Source organism: Rhinopithecus bieti, unplaced genomic scaffold, assembly GCF_001698545.2.
Source record: "Rhinopithecus bieti isolate Rb0 unplaced genomic scaffold, ASM169854v2 scaffold_11110, whole genome shotgun sequence".
Taxonomy (NCBI): domain Eukaryota; kingdom Metazoa; phylum Chordata; class Mammalia; order Primates; family Cercopithecidae; genus Rhinopithecus; species Rhinopithecus bieti.
The window spans coordinates 686,018-703,317 of NW_016806890.1; the positions used below are offsets into that span (position 1 = coordinate 686,018).

At 37.1% G+C, this 17,300-nt stretch overlaps 1 protein-coding gene across 7 annotated transcripts in view; it reads left to right on the forward strand.

Annotated features, from left to right (window-relative positions):
- The window catches only part of LOC108533655 (cytidine monophosphate-N-acetylneuraminic acid hydroxylase), a 78,433-nt gene that overhangs the window by 13,979 nt on the left and 47,154 nt on the right, over positions 1-17,300 (forward strand). The window contains exons 1-3 of one of the 7 annotated variants that reach the window (XM_017878515.1): positions 4,351-4,868; positions 5,119-5,322; positions 16,841-16,932. In XM_017878515.1, coding sequence (XP_017734004.1) covers positions 4,861-4,868; positions 5,119-5,322; positions 16,841-16,932 — 304 coding nt within the window. In that variant the 5' untranslated portion in view covers positions 4,351-4,860. Of the gene's footprint in view, positions 1-4,350; positions 4,873-5,118; positions 5,323-11,000; positions 11,090-16,840; positions 16,933-17,300 lie in introns of those variants that run through there. The other 6 variants (XM_017878513.1, XM_017878516.1, XM_017878518.1 and 3 more) reach the window with 6 other exon arrangements.

The following is a 17,300-nucleotide window of genomic DNA, read 5'->3' on the forward strand; positions in this document are numbered from 1 at the left end:
TGTGATGGAGTCTCACTCTGTCACCCAGGTTGGAGTGTAGTGGCATGAGCTCAGCTCACTGCAACCTCCACCTCCTGGGTTCAAGCGATTTTCCTACTTCAGCCTCCTGAGTAGCTGGGATTACAGGCATACACCACCACACCTGGCTAATTTTGTATTTTAGTAGAGACAGGGTTTCACCATGTTGGCCAGGCTGGTCTCGAACTCCTGACCTCAGGCGATCCACCTGCTTCAGCCTCCCAAAGTGCTGGGATTACAGGCATGAGCCACCGCACCTGGCTTTTTTTTTGTTTGTTTGGTTGTTTTTTAAGCAATGGGGTTTTGCTATGTTGACCAGGCTGGTCTTAAACTCCTGGCCTCAAGTTATTCTTCTGTGTTGACCCCCCAAAACACTTAGATTAATAGGTATGGACCACTGTGCCTAGCTGTAAAGGTTCCCTATCAAGCTGAAGAACTTTCCCTCTATTTCTAGAGTGCTGAGAGTTTTTATCATGAATGTTGGATTTTATCAAATGCATGTGATCATGTGACTTTTCGTCTTTAGCCCATTGATGTGATACATTATATTGAGTGACTTTTGAATGTCAAACCAGCCTTACATGCCTGGAATAAATCCCATTTGGTCATAGCATATAATTCTTTTTATACATTGCTATATCTGATAATATTTTGTTGAGTATTTTTACATCTATGTCCATGAAAGAAATTAGCCTGTAGTTTTTTTTATTGTTATAACTTTGTCTGATTTTGGTATTAGGGTGATGAGCTCATAGAATGAGTCAGGAAATATTCCCTCTGTTTCTGTCTTCCGGAAGAGATTTTTGAAAATTGGTATAAATTCTTCTTTAAAATTATAGTAGAATTCACCAGTACACCCATCTGGGCCTGATGCTTTCTGTTTTAGAAGGTTCTAAATGATTCAATTTATTTAATGTATATAGTTCTACTCAGATAGTCTATTTCTTTTTGTACAAGTTTTGGCAGATCGTGTCCTTCATTGGTCTGTTTCACCTAGGTTATCAAATTTGTGAGTGTAGAGTTTTTCATAGCATTTCTTTATTATCTTTTTAATGTCTATAAGGTCTGTAGTATTGTTCCTTCTTTCATTTCTGATATTAGTATTTTTTTGGTTTTTGTAGATACAGGGTCTGTCTTTTTTCTTTTTTTTTTTATTTGAGAGAGGGACTCGCTCCATCACCCAGGCTAGAGTGCAGTGGCACGATCTCAGCTCACTGCAACCTCTGCTTTCTGGGCTCAAGTGATTCTCCAGTCTCAGCCTCCCAAGTAGCTGGGACTACAAGTACAAGCCACCAAATGCCCGGCTAATTGTTTTGCATTTTTTGTAGAGATGGGGTTTCATTGTGTTGCCCAGGCTGGTCTTGAACTCCTGAGCTAAAAGTGATCTGCCCACCTCAGCCTCCCAAAGTGCTGAGATTACAGGTGTGAGCCACCACACCTGCCTTAGACACAGGGTCTCACTATGTTGCCCAGACTGGTCTTGACCTCCTGGGCTCAAGTGATGCTCCTGCCTTGGCCTCCCAAAATGCTGGGATTACAGGCATAAGTCACTGTGCCCAGCCTGATATTAATATTTTTGCATCCTCCCTCCACCCCCTCTTTTAAAATATTAGTTAGCCTAGCTATGGCTTATCACTTTTTTGATCTTTTCGAAGAACCAGCATTTGGTTTTGTTGATTTCCTCTATTAGTTTTCTGTTTTCAATTCCATTGATTTCTGCTCTAATTTTTCTTTCTTTTTTTCTTCTTGCTTTTAATTTACTTTCCTTTTTCTAGTTTCCTAAAGTGGAAGCTTATGTGATTGATTTTAGATATTGAGTATCACAGGGTACAGTAGGTGAATTTTTCTTCTTTTAACCATGGAGTACACATTTTGTTCTTGTGAGGATATTCTTTCATTCAATAGATATTTACTGAGCACCTACCATGGGACAGGCACTGTAGTCTTGGCCTTCATAGAGTTTACCTTTTCTTGAACAGAATAATGAACATCTTCCCACTGAAAACAAAATACCTAAGAAATTATGGGGAGCAAAACGTACATACAGACTGAAAATTCTGCATGAGTTGCCTTTTCTTCCTCCACCCTTTTTCTCAGATTATAACCCTCTGGAGGATTTCTAGTTTCATGAGAAGTAGTCTTTATTTGGGCTCCTTGCCCTGCTTGGACAGAAAGTATAGTTGACATTTATATCATTCCTATCCTTGCCTCTCCCTCAGCTCTGAGCTTAGAAGCCCCAGTCAGTGGCCTTTGAAGAGATCCTTAGGGTGTGTGGTGGCATCAGAGCATGAATGAATGACAGTTTTACCTCATAAAACTCTACTCCCCTCTGTATTTTTTTTTTGAGGTCTAGATTTTGAATTTTCAAAGTAAGTTTCAAAAGCATCACTGTTTGTTCCATAGGCCCTTGAAATAGTAAACCAATGACATTTTCATCAATACAGGTATTTTCTGTGATCTCTAGTGAGGTAAATTTTTAAAATTCTTTTGTTACACACTTATATCTGGTTCCTACTAATCTTCAGAAAAAGAACAGGATGGAGATAATTCAGGCGAGATACATACATTGCCTATGAAGCTGACTTCTAACTAGTTCCTAGTTTAGATCATCATTAAGCATCAGAAAATAACAGAGCCCAGGATTAGGGTGAGACAAGTGAGACAACTTTTAAGTTGTAAAAAATTTAAGGAATGTAAAAAAAAATCTTGATTAAAATGGAAATTATTTTAACACAGTATTTTTTCATTTTAAATTTTTTTTCTTTTGAGATGGAGTCTCACTCTGTCACCCAGGCTGGAGTGCAGTGGGGCGATCTCAGCTCACTGCAACCTCCGCCTCCTGGGTTCAAGCAACTCTCCTGCTTCAGCCTCCCATGTAGCTGGGACTATAGGTACCCGCCACCACACCTGGCTAATTTTTGTATTTCTAGTAGAGACAGGGTTTCACCATATAGGCCAGGTTGCTCTCGAACTCCTGACCTCAGGTGATCCCCCCGCCTTGGCCTCCCAAAGTGCTGGGATTACAGGTGTGAGCCACCACACCTGGCCAACACAATATTTTTTAAGGCCAAAATGAATGCACAAATTCCATGACAAACAAAATATACAAAACTTAAAGACAGGATGTTATACTGCCACACTGAGCCACTACTTCTGAGGCAAAAGGGAAAAAAGTGTGCCCTGTATAAATGTATTTTAATTGTTATTTTTCAAGAATATTAAAGTATTTGAAAAAAATACTGAAACATTAAAAAGTAGGTGTATTAAAATTCATTTTAGTGTTAATGTTTTACTCATAGCAAAATAAGAATTTGCTACAATTTTATTTTCTGATTTTGATAGAAGCAAATTCGTTGATATCTTTAAAATACTTTGGGGAAAGCTAATCATTTAAAAAAATATATAGAAAAGCATGTATATAGGTGCACACATGTTTTTCTTTTGCCTTCTGCTTTAATGTGACATACACATGGAACTGAGTACAAAAGTGTGGTTAAGTAAACCTGTTCTACATGGTTGTGATATAAGTTGAAATCTAACACAGAACTTTGGCTATATGAATTCATTCAATGGAACAACAAACATCTAGAGAGGTTTGCCTTTTATACTCTTAGAGTAATTATTCCAGGAATTGCCTCAGTGCTTGTGTTAGCTTGGTGTCAGATATTTGTACTCGTAAGAACAAAGTCAAAAAAGAAATCATGATATTTAGAATAGATTCTTCCTATCAAATACATTTAGAACATATTCTTGGAATAATTTCAAGTCCATGGGGAACGCAATTACTAGGAATTTGGGACAGAGGTGACAATGAGAATCTGCTTTGAGAAAGTAGATCATAATATTACACAGCTATGCCTTCATCAGTTTAAAATTGGAAGTGGTTTCTCTGTTATTTTCTACCCTGGAGTGTTCTTAAAATTATTTTTATCCCGTTTAAGAAATTTGCAGTGCTTCTAAAAAGGAAAGTGAAAGTGCCACAAACATGCTTGTGCTGTAAATCAGTTTTAAGTTAACACGCAAAGAGAATTTTGGCTACTTTTTTGTTTGGAGTCAAATATAAAACTAAACAACGTGTGCCCAGATTTCCTACCATGATTTTGCAAAAGATATCTTGAAACCTTTCTTGGCAAAAATAATATTCCGTTATGATTCAGTGTTGCACTGTAAACAGAGTGTTTAGAAATTGGGGTTTGAAAAGTATAACGGCTTGTTTCCTTAAAAAAAAAAAAAAGATTCAAATGCTTCATTTGCTGCTAGAGCTTTTTATAAATTAATCAAATTGAGTGCAGTGGGAGGGGTGACTCATTAAGTGGAGAGCTAGTGAAGACATAGCCTGTGAAAGGCAGTCGGCTAAGTGGTAGGGGCAGAAGGGAGATAGAGTGCTTTCAAAAGTGCCTGTGTGTAAGTAAACAGAGCAGTGTGCCAATTACAACGTTGTAATGTTCTACAGAAGACAGATGCACACCAAGAATGCGCCTGGACCTGGGGTGTGTCTTGGAAGGCTTAACCAGGAAGGGGACGATTCAGTTCTATTTGAACCAAGACTGATGCTGCGTGGTGGAGAGGAACTGCGTTCTAGGCAGAGGCAGTCCAGATGCAAAAGAGCAGAGATGGGAGGGACAGCACAGTGGCTTCTCAGAAGTGAATATAGTGTTAGACTTCTAAAAGAGCTGTGGTAGAGGGAGAAAACTGTCAAAGGAAACCAGTAACTGTTGAAGGAAATACCGCAAACGCCCTCCTTCCAGGCTGACTAATGCCTTATGGGAGCAAATCAGCCACAGAAACGATACGAGCAACTGCTGTTCTTTCAAAATACCCGGCCAGAGGAACTGGCAGACGATGGGCAGGCAAGTAAGAGGGATATTAGTTCTCTAGAAAAGTGGAGAGGCATATTTAACAAGTAAGATGTATGTTTACATTCACATCAAGGTGGGGAGAAATGCATCCTCAGGTAGCCACCAAACCTGGGTACTTGGAACGCAAGGGGCTTAAGAAGTATTTTAGGGAAAAGGGGTTTTGAGCTGTCAGTTTGAAATGATTATCTCTTAAAACCTAACATTATTAACATTTCCTCTCAAAATGTTTGTCTTTTCATAGCACTGAACAAACAACTGAGATCCTGTTGTGCCTATCACCTGTTGAAGTTGCCAATCTTAAGGAAGGAATCAATTTCTTTCGTAATAAGAGCACTGGCAAAGACTACATCTTGTACAAGAGTAAGAGCCGACTGAGGGCATGCAAGAATGTGTGCAAGCACCAAGGAGGCCTGTTCATAAAAGATATCGAGGATTTAGCTGGAAGGTACCAAGAGTCCTTTGCTTTCTCACTGGTTACCTTTCTTGCTGTTAGATTTGGCAGGAAATATGTTCATCTGGAAATTTTAAATTAACCAATCAGCAAATTACTTCCCCCAGAAAATTTTACTCTTGCGTGTTTAGGCCATCTCTCTGATCTAAAAGTTGTATGTTCTATTTAATTTTCCTCTCTCTTATAAGAACTCTAATTTAAAATTTATTCCTAGCTTGATATATAGTAAAACCTCTCTCTGTGTGTGTGTGTGTATGTGTGTGTGTGTGTGTGTGTGTTTGGGTGTGCACAGGGAAAACACACATTTAACTGGTTTTGTTTTCAAAGACCCAAGCCTCCTATGGGTCTCCTTCCCCTCTCCCCCAGAAGAGTGTGTGTGTGTGTGCGTGTGCGTGTGCATGTGCATGCTCCTGTGAGTGTGTATGTGTGTATGGGGGGCTCTTTTCCAAAGCCTGCTGGAGAGCAGATAGAATTTTCCCGGGAGGTTAGTTGTGATTACTAAACAAAAATAGCAGATCCCCAGCTGTTCCTGCCCTGAACAGTGACTCTTCTGGTCATTTCTTAGAAGAACTGATGCTGTTGCCAACTTCCCTCCCATCCCCTCCCCTCCTCTACTGTCCCTTCCCCTCCACTCCCCTCTGTATAGATCACCTCTCCCCAGTGCAGCAGCAATACCAGGACAGGATTGTTTTGTTAGTTTTTTCTCAATGACTACCAAAGAAATAGCAGTAGTGCCTGGCAGAGCCAGATAGGGCTCTTGGGCGTGTGCTTTGTCAGTCTAATTCTCAACACCAGTAATGCTGTGAGTGTTTACCCCCACCTTTCAAGCTTTACTTTAGCCTAATTTGCCCTATGTGGCTTTAGTCATTTGGTGTTAGGCTTTTTTCTTCCACTGTGTTGTAGGTCTTATTTCTCAGGTCATTTTGGGGTAGTTTAGTGCTGGTGTATTCAGAGTGAGAGCTGAGTAGTTGTCCATGAGTTACCTGTTACCCAAATCTAACAGGTAACTCTAGAATGTTCTCTAACGTTCACACAGATTTACTTTGCTCTATACCTACTATCGTGGCCCAGCCCTTCAGGTTATTTGATTCTTAAATGCTAACTAACCACTGTGAACCCTGGAGACCTGACACAGGTCTCAGTTAATTTAGAAAGTTTATTTTGCCAAGGTTGAAGACGTGCACCCATGACACAGCCTCAGGAGGTCCTGACAACATGTGCCCGAGGTGGTCAGAGCACAGTTTGGTTTTACACATTTTAGGGAGACATGAGACATCAATCAACATATGTAAGATGAACATTAGTTCGGTCTGGAAAGGTGGGACAACTTGAAGCAGGGAGGGGGCTTCCAGGTCATAGGTAGATAAAAAGAAAAATGGTCGCTTTTTTTTTTTTTTTTTTTTTTTTAGTTTCTATTTAGCCTCTCCAAAGAAGGCAGTGATATACACATTTATCTTGGTGAGCAGAGTTCAAAGTTACCTTGGTAACTTTGAATAGAATGGGAGGTAGGTTTGCCCTAAGCAGTTCCCAGCTTGACATTTTCCTTTAGTTTAGTGATTTGAGGGGCCCAAAATACTTTCCTTTCACATTTCCCCCCTTTTTTTAAAAAAAAAATCTGTTGGAAAAAGCATTTTAGAAGAAAATGAGTCTCTAGCCTCAGGTTTCGTCTGATCTCTCATGGCTAGGATGGTTTATACCTAGACAGGTAGGTCCCGAGTTATTAGGAAAGCTCATTTTTAGAAGGTTGTGCAGTCTCATGTCCTGTGAAGAGAAAATAGGGGGAGGACAACAACAAACAAAAGAACAGTCCTGGAAAATAGATATAGGCCACATTACTCTGAAGTCCATACATCAGTAGGCAGGTATGAAAGTGGCTTATGTATGTAAATAGGTCCCTGTTATTTCCTTCTGAAGTTTAAGTTGTCTAGCTTCATTTCACAGGGCTTTATGAAAGCACATTTTAGTTTCCAGTGACTCCAAATTAGGAAAATGGAGGGAAAAAAAGAAGGAAAATATTGAAAACATTGTTTTGAAGATGTGTAGCCAAGAAAATTAGAATTCAGTCCAAACTGTAGAAAATAATAAAATTGAAAACATTACACAAGACTAGAATCTAACAATAGGTGTACTATAGTTTTGAAACATAATTTTCTGTCTCCACTTTCCCATTTTATTAAAGACAAATCCGACAGGACTGGTTTTCTTTATTGTACTTGGCCTAATTCTTTGTATACAGTGCCGTAAGAATAATTATTTTTTACATCAGCTTTTAAATTGGCTTTGATGGAAATTTGTTCCACAGAAGGAATTTCAGAGAAGACTTTTTTAAAGCCCAGCCTAGCCATGAATTTGTACCATGAAATACCTATGAGTTGAGTGAATTCCTCTCCTTTTGAGCTCCTAAGAAAAACTTGGAGCTCCTGGGCCTGTCAGAAAGTGACATTCTTTACTTACCACAGGTCAGGAACCCTGTACAGGGACTGTGGAGACAAAGGTATGAGGCTAGTTTTCCAAGGGGCTTTTATTGGCTCCATAAGTCAACTTTAATTCTTTAAAGGAAAGCACACTATTCCAGTCAAAGCCTTGATAAAATAACCAGTTTCTTCAATTGTGTCCTGTTACAAATGAAAACAGATTCTTATCACACTTACACAAATAACTTTGTCATACTCTCAAATAGATTCCAAATTCTGTAGAAATCAGGTAGAGAAAAACAAATATGCTCCAAATTTTGTTCATAGGAGTATACTCATTGTTAAAAGCTGTAAATAGCTTAAAAGTTTCTTGATTCTGAAAAACAATGTATCAGCAACGTTTTAAGCAAAAAGTCAAAAAAGATTACTTCACACTTTTATTAGTTTAGTCCATACAGTTAATTCTTGTTCTGCTTGATATTCATGAACATTTCAGCTCTCCATGAGTCCTCAAAGTTTTTTCTCTATTTTGATGTCACAGTCTCCAAAGTTATCAGAAACATGTATTCAAGAGCACCTGTTAAGGGTTTCATAGCTGATTATAAAATCATCTTCTGGAAAGGACCACAAAAAGACAAAAATTGTCTGTGAATAATGAAAAGTTTTAGGGCAGCCATAGTCAAAGACATGTTTTACCTCTGTGGCACACAATAATTTAACATAAAATTATAATTATTACTGATAACATACACTGTGTCATATCAGAATAATAGGAGTTTCCCGTAATTTTGGAATACATACCAATAACATTTATACAAATACAGCCCAAAGAAAACCAAACACCATTTCATATTGGACAATGCTTCCTGTATAATTTTCATACCAAAAGCCAAATATGTCATTTTCTTCTGGAAAGGACCACAAAAAGACAAAAATTGTCTGTGAATAATGAAAAGTTTTAGGGCAGCCATAGTCAAAGACATGTTTTTACCTCTGTGGCACACAATAATTTAACATAAAATTATAATTATTACTGATAACATACACTGTGTCATATCAGAATAATAGGAGTTTCCCGTAATTTTGGAATACATACCAATAACATTTATACAAATACAGCCCAAAGAAAACCAAACACCATTTCATATTGGACAATGCTTCCTGTATAATTTTCATACCAAAAAGCCAAATATGTCATTTTTGGACTTTAGAGAACCCATTAATAATATCTTAAAGGACTAATTAGGTCAGAAAAAGATATAATTTATAATTTGATTTTGGAAAGTTTGTCAAATATCAAAGATTTTAAACACAAAATCTTTGATATCACAAAATAGGATTACAGGTCATTGCAAAATAAGTCATTCATTTAGCCAAAATGATAAGGAAAAAAAAAGGGCAAAAACCTTCACTCTTTGAGAGAGGAGACTTAATTTTCCAAACATTAAACCCTAATAAAAAACAGCATGAAGCCGATTAAATTTGTTTTTTAAACTTTTATAAACAGTCCATAAAGGTTTAATCTTGATCATAAGACATATCTTCTATGAACCTTTTATATCTTTGTAACCTCTATTAAGCAGTTGGTTAATGTTTCAAGAAAACCTTGTTAATTTGACACAGGGGTTGATATACTGGTCTTGCATCAGTGTGCCTTTGACATTAATAGTTAATTTATAGAGAAACTAAACTCATTTTATCTCTTAAAATTAACCCTTGCAATCTCACAAGCCCACCTCTTCTGCGATAGCCCCTGGGCCTTGAGGAGTTGAATGCCTTTAATTTCTGGCCCTGTGTCTCAGGAATGCAGTTTATTTTGATTGGCATCTTCTAGGGGGCCTGGAGATGAGGTTTTAATGGCTGTCAGTGTTTAAGATTTAGCAGGACTTGGTGTTCTTTTTAGACCCAGGAGTCAAAGCCCTGTAACTCAATGTCACAAGGACTTTAAAAGTACATACAGGAAGATACAAGAATGTAATAACCTTAATTTAAAAAAATTTAAATCTCAGTTTTTCCTAAGCAAACCAAACTTAATAATAATGTCATAGGAGTTATTGTGATAAATGTAAAATCTGTTAGGCCAGTTACCAAAAGGCCAAAGAAAATACCTTCTGCAGTGCACAGAATATTATGTTGGAAGAAAACAATTTCTTTAGACCTTTAAGAAAATGTTGGTAGCATCAGGCCACCAAAAAGAGAACCTGAGCAGGGAGAAAACTTATATGAGCCGAAAATGAGTTGAAGGAGAGTGTTACTATTTCATACCTTTTAAAAGAGGAGAGAAAACCAAAACCAGTGAGATGCAATGTAAGTGTATAAGTGGCATTTTTTAAACATCAAACCCAACCTCTAGAAAGACCATTATTATTTCCCCTTAATCATAGGTAACTTGATCATATAAAAGTTTTTGTTTTGTTTTTTAGAAATCCTCTTATTGTGACGTATACAGACTGTTCATGACATGCTTAGGCTTTCTGGTTTGTCTTGAACTAACTACTTTCTTTCCTTTCTCTCTTTCTTTCTCTTTCTTTTTCTTTCTTTCCTTTTTTTTTTTTTTTTTTTGAGATGGAGTCTCACTTTGTTGCCCAGGCTGGAGTGCAATGGCACGATCTCAGCTCACTGCAACCTCTGCCTCCCGGGTTCATGTGATTCTCCTACCTCAGCCTCCTGAGTAGCTGGGATTACAGGTGCATACCACCATGCCCATTAGTTTTTGTACTTTTAGTAGAGGCAGGGTTTCACCATGTTGGCCAGACTAGTCTCAAACTCCTGACCTCAGGTGATCCACCCACCTCAGCCTCCCAAAGTGCTGGGATTACAGGCTTTAGCCACTGCACCTGTCTGAACATCTTTCTTAAACAGTCATTTTACTCTAGGACTAAATTTACCACACAAGATTCTTTCTCATATGAAATTATTTCTCCTTAAGCTTTTTTACCAAAAAAAAAGCTCTTTATTTTTATAACTTTCTTTACATATCTTCTATTTCTTGGTTCCTTTTACCTTGTTTTATACATGCCCTTTAAATAAGCTTTGAATTAGACAAAATTGTTCACCTTTTTTAAAAGGACATACTTTTGTTTTTTTAGAATGTTTTCTACAAATATATTTTATTGGAAAATGCCCAAATAATGAAATATCTATTATTTATATAACTTTTGATTCTAAATTATAATGAGTTTGTCTACAAGTATTTATCCTATTACATTTACCTAATTATTTTAATCATTTACCTAGATCACTTGTAGAAACTGCGAACTGAGACAGTGAAAAAGATTTGACCTAACTGACTCCATCCTGCTCTTGCTTCTAACCTCCAAGCTGTTCTTGTTCCTTCCTGTTTGTAGGTAAGCCAAACTAATTTTGGGAGGAACTTAGTTTAGTTTAGCTTTGAAACAAAGATGGTAACAGTCCTTTCCCAAAACAAACCTTACTACTCGTGAACTAGACTGCCTAAAGCCACAAGATTAGAAGTTATGGTAATCTTACTCAATTCACGATGTAGCTATTTTTATTAAACTAATATCAATGTGTTATTTATGAAAGATTACACAAGCAAAGATCATTCTGTCTTGGGCAGAATTTATAGTTTTATAATGCCTATGCCAAAGTTTGACACTTTATAGTATTTGGCAGGCATAACTATGAAACTGCTTGATTAATAAATGTAAAAAAAAATGTATGCTGGCAATTCTTAAGACATTTCTAATATTATTTATAATTTTAAAGCTAGCTTATTTATTAAAATTTTACTTAAGTTATGTAAAGTTGAAAAGCATTTTACTAATCTTTTCCTCTCTCCTGATAAAGTATTTGATGCAAATGCTTTTATTTTATTTTATTTATTTCTTAGAGTTTCACTCTTGTTGCCCAGCCTGGAGTGCAATGGTGCAATCTCAGTTCACTGCAACATCTGCCTCCTGGGTTCAAGCGATTCTCCTGTTTCAGCCTCCTGAGTAACTGGGATTACAGGCACACACCACACCACCATGTCCAGCTAATTTTTTTTTATTTTTAGTAGAGAAGGGGTTTGACCATGTTGGCCAGGCTGGTCTCAAGCTCCTGACCTCAGGTGATCTACCTACCTTGGCCTCCCAAAGTGCTGGGATTACAGGTGTGAGCCACTGTGCCCAGCCAACACTTTTAGTTTCTTAAGCCAATTAATTAGAGCTCTTTTATATATTTTCAGTAGTGAAACACTGTGTACACAACACATAAATACATAGATATATTGGGCATGCTGATAGAAGTACATCTTATAGATTTATAGAAACCTTTTTTTCCCTTTAGACTTTCAGATTCCTGATAAACTGTTTCACAACCCCAGGCAGTTGTCAGCTAAATAGCCTTAAATTTGCATACTAAAGGAAACAACTCAGGTGAAAATCATATAGCAAAATTTACATCATAAGGTACAGAGAGGAAAAAGTCTGGTGATGTTGGAGGGAGATTAAAAATGGATGCCAAATTAAACATAAAATTATAGAAGTCTATCATAGGATTCTATAAGGAGACTAATTTTATTTAGGTAGGGACTGACTACCTATCTTTTAACTGGATCTCTGAACTCTGGGCAGAGACCACACTGAATCCTGGGTCTCCAAAAAGGAGAATTAGTATGAGATTAGACCACGTGGTGCTTACACAGTGCACTCAGAAAAAAGAAAAGTAAACAAAGACATTTCTAAGTGTCTAAACCACACTCTTCCTTAAAAACCCAAGAGTAACCTCTGTTGCAATAACTATTTTAGTATAAAAAAAAAAAAAAAAAGTAACACAATATAAAAAGTAAGCTGTTCAAGAAGTGAGACAAACTTGTCTGCTTACATCCTTGAAAAAACTTGTTTTCCCTGGAAAGGGAGTCCAGTGCCTTCTCCATTTTCTTTAAGGAACCCCAGGGTATTGTAAGTTATTTTAGGTCCTCCATGCAGCAGAGGGTGCAAGAGAAAGGAGCGATAGTAGAAATAAATGAAAAAAACAGAATTCTGTCAACTGAGAATAAAAAAAACTTTTGAACGTTTGCTCAAAACCAAAAAAAAAAAGAAAAAAAAAAAAGGGCCCAGGAGAAAAGCAAAAATATGAAGGCCTTTTAAATACAAACACACACATATGCGTGCGCGCACACACACACACACACAACTTGGATGTTAGGTTTTAATTAAGCTGATTTTTAACCATTGAACTCCTTTAAAAGAAACTTTTAAAATCTCATTACCATATTTCAGCTAGGACAAATTGCTGCTATTTCAGAAGTACAGCCATTGCTCTTTCAGTTTGGCCTGGCTAACAAAAAGGTGGCCTTGTTATGTAAATAAAGCCCCTTAGTCAGAATCAAAATTTTCCTCTTTTTTTTTTTCCTCCACCTCATACCACGTGTGTGCGTGTGTGTGTGTGTGTGTGTGAATTTAGCCACTTCAGAGGCGTTGTTCCCCATAATTTGGAATTTCCTTTGGATTTGATCAAGTCGGATAGAGTTGATCAAACCCAATGGGAAAAAGTCCGAAACAACAATGAAAACAGGAACGAACAGCAACAACAACAAAAACAGTTAAGCAAAGCAATCACACAACTTATATCATTACTGAGCACTCTAATAGTAAGGAGAAATTACGACCAGCTGGTTGTTAATCTTAACTTTAGCCAAGACAAACCCCAATTCAGTTACTTACCTAGAGATGGGTCTCAGGCTGTAGACTGCTCTCTACCATCCTAGAAGCAGGAAAAAAACTCATCTTCCCTGTTGGAAGCAAGCTCGAACTCCATAAAGGAGTTACCTGCCTTCCACAGTCGCGGAAGCAGTAAATCTTGCCTTCCTTTTTGGAAGCAAGTAAAACTTTTTCTGGAGTTTTACGTGCCTTTTTTTTTTTTTTAACAGCAAAATAAACTTTACATCTCTACCACATTTGGGGAGATCAGGGATTGTCTGGAGGGGTACTCTCAGGCCTCAGCAAATTGTCCTATTGATTTGAGCCATAAAGTCAACTCATGCTGGTACCAAGCACTGATAGGAGATTTGTCAAGGTCAGGGGCATCTCCGCTCAGAATCCCTTCATGGTTACCAAAATGTGAACGCTGAAAATCTGAGACAGGTCTCAGCTAATTTAGAAAGTTTATTTTGCCAAGCTTGAGGACATTTGGCCATGACACAACCTCAGGAGGCCCTGATGACACATACCCAAGGTGGTCAGAGCACAGTTTGGTTTTATACATTTTAGGGAGATGTGAGACATCAATTAACATATGTAAAATAAACATTGGTTCGGTTTGGAAAGGCTGGACAACTTGAAGCAGGGAGGGGGCTTCCAGGTCATAGGTAGATAAGGGATAAATGGTTGCATTCTTTGGAGTTTCTAATTAGCCTTTTCAAGGGAGGCAATCAGATATGCATTTATCTCAGTGAGCAGAGGGGTGGCTTTGAATAGAATGGGAGGCAGGTTTTCCCTAAGCAGTTCCCAGCTTGACTTTTCCTTTTAGCTTAGTGATTTGGGGGCCCAAGATATTTTCCTTTCATATCAGTGTTGCACCTGTGGCTTGCTTGGCTCCTCAGCTAGAGCTGCCAACTTGACCAATAAAAATACAGGATGCCCAGTTAAATGTGCATTTCAGATTTTAAAACTAATGTATTTTTAGTATAAATACATCCAAAGTAGTTAATGGGACACCTTTTTAGCTGGCAACTGTGCTCTAGGAGAACCTCTAGGTAATTCCCTGAACTAATTTCCTCCCAAAATTAGTTTGGCCTACCTACAACCAGGAATGAACAAGAACAGCTTGGAGGTTAGAAGCAAGAACAGGATGGAGTCAGTTAGGTCAAATCTTTTTCACTGTCTCAGTTGTAATTTTGCAATGGCAATTCCATAACTTCAAATAATGACAATCGCAGTTTCTACAAGTGATCTAGGTAAATGATTAAAAGTGATCTAGGTAAATGATGCCCATTTTGATGTTCTTCCATCTTCTGGGTGGATTCAAGTCAGTGAAGCCTCGGGCATAGTTCTGTCACTGGTAAACTTCTGTCAGCACTTCAAGGTGTTGGGGTTTTCTCTTCCAACGATTGCAGCTTTGAGACTCTGGGTTTCCTCTCCTCGTTTTTTAACTTAGTGGACCATTTCACAGAGTGCCACTTAGCCAGCCATTTAAGGAGTCCTTAAAGTTTACTAATTAAGAGCATCATCTCTCCTCATAGACTACCTGGTTTAGAAACCTGAATCCAGCACTTACTAGCTAGGTCGTAACCCTGGACAGGTTTCTTAGCCTCTTTCTGGACCTCGGTCTTCTCATTTCTAAAATGAAGATGAAAATATTACCTATTCTGTCAGGTTACTGAGAGGATTAAGTGATGCCAAACACATAAAAAACACTTAAAAGAATTGCCATATGGTGGTATATGGCGAGCACCCCAAAAAAGTGAATTACAGTTACTATTTTATTTCTCTGCAATGAACTTCTTGTGTAGCTTATATAGAGGGACTTACTTACAGGAACTCAGATTGTTTTTGTATCTAATATGCTCATCTAAGTATAGTGATTGCTTTGCCACAGGCTAGCCTTTCTCTTCTTCATTCAAAGCCTTGCGAGTGATTTACCTATTCTGTTGACACATTAGTCCTCACCTCTCAGCTCTCTTGACCATGAGGAAGCAGGTTCTGCCAGCTTTATTCCCAGATGCAGCTCACCAAGCATTTGTATGTTGAAACTGCATTTCTATGGTAACTTACGCTCTGTAGTCTCCCGTTCACTTCTCTGAGTTTGGTAAATTATAGTTGGATTCTCTTTGTAGCTATTTATCTGAAGAAACCGTCTTTTCTAGCTTCTAGGTTCCAGCTAAGAACAGAGACCTACCTGTTCTGTTCTACTCACCATTATTCAGCCATTTTTCTTCTCAACACAACCAAGATCATCAAATTTTATAAGCCATGATTCTCATTTTAAAGCCTATCCGTTTTCACAACCTCCTCTAATTGGAAAGCTGTTGTCTCCCTGTCACCTGTGAGCACATGGTTCTGCCAGTTTTCCCTTTCATGGCTTGGCATGCTGAATAGCTACAGTTGGAATGTTCCATCAGAATTAACTGAAAGGTTGTTGGCTACTCATCAATGAGAAAGGAGTCATAAAATAATCCTTCATAAACTGAAGCATTGAATAATGCTTTTTGCATCATAACTTGGAGAACATGAGATAATTCTGAATATAATGAAATTCAGAAATGTCAGCATGATTCATTTACGTTAAAGTAGATGTTTTTAGTTTTTTAAAAATTTGGTGTTTCAGGTTTGAGACAGATTTCTTTATTTTAAAAAATTCTTTAAGTCTTAAAACCAACAAAACATCACCAGAAAGAAACACCACCAAAGTAGAAAAAAACTGAACTATTTACATCACACCTCTAGCCACTCTGTCCCCCTCAAAGTTGTGGTAAGATGGGGAAAAGATACTGAACAACCTGTTTTGTTACAATCTGGTTCTCATACTGAAACAGGGTTGCTAGTGGTAAATAAAAACACAAGACCCTTGGTTAAATTTAAATTACAGATTTATCAACAAATTTTCAGAATAAATATGTCTTAAATATTATAGAAAGCATATTTAAAAATTATTCATTATCTGAAATCTATATTTAACTGAGCATTTTATATTTTATCCCACATATATGCTCTAAAATCTTAAACTATAAGATCTTTTCTCTTTGAAATATGTAACCTTTGGTTGACTATTCTAGAGGTCAAGGATTTTAGAGTGATATAAATTATAGATATATATTTACTACTACAGTTTTTCCTTGTATTGGCCCCAGTTGGATCTTATCCAGCTTGGCTTATAAAGGAGGTGTTTCTGAAGACTTCTTTATTCTGTTGTCTCTGTTCTCTAAAATGTGTCATTTTGTGATATGGAGTTTATCTTTATTTTATTTATAAAATTACCTATTGATGATTAGTCTTTTTTTGAATAAGTATTAGCTATTGATAGTTTTTGCTTTATGTATTTTGTGTTCAACTAATTCCATTATAATTTAATATCATTATGAAATAATACATTTAAGCGGAATCAAGATTTTTATTTTTACCATTTCATAAACTTAAGTACAATTTTTCACCCAGGTCTGTTAGATGCACAAAGCATAACTGGAAATTAGATGTGAGCACCATGAAGTATATCAACCCTCCAGAAAGCTTCTGTCAAGATGAGCTGGGTAAATACCATCAATATCAATAAATGTATTCTGCTATTATTGTTATTGTGGTTCTTGTCAACTTATTTCTAATCTTACTTGAAGCTTAGGATACATTCTGATTTTAAACTGTTAGATCTCTTCTTAAGTACAAGGAGACTTAAAAAATTTTGTGGAAAATGGAATTAAGAGATAAAAAATATAAGCTGTATTTCTCAACATAGGCTCCATCAAGGCCAAGATGGATTTGTAAGCGATAATATCAGCCATTTTGTCTGTCCCTAAAGAACTGAGAGTCCTGGGAATTTAACCATGTAAATGCAGTCTGTTTAAAATTATTAACCAAAAAAAATGGGTGCCCTTTAAAGTTTTTTTTTTTTTTTTTTTTT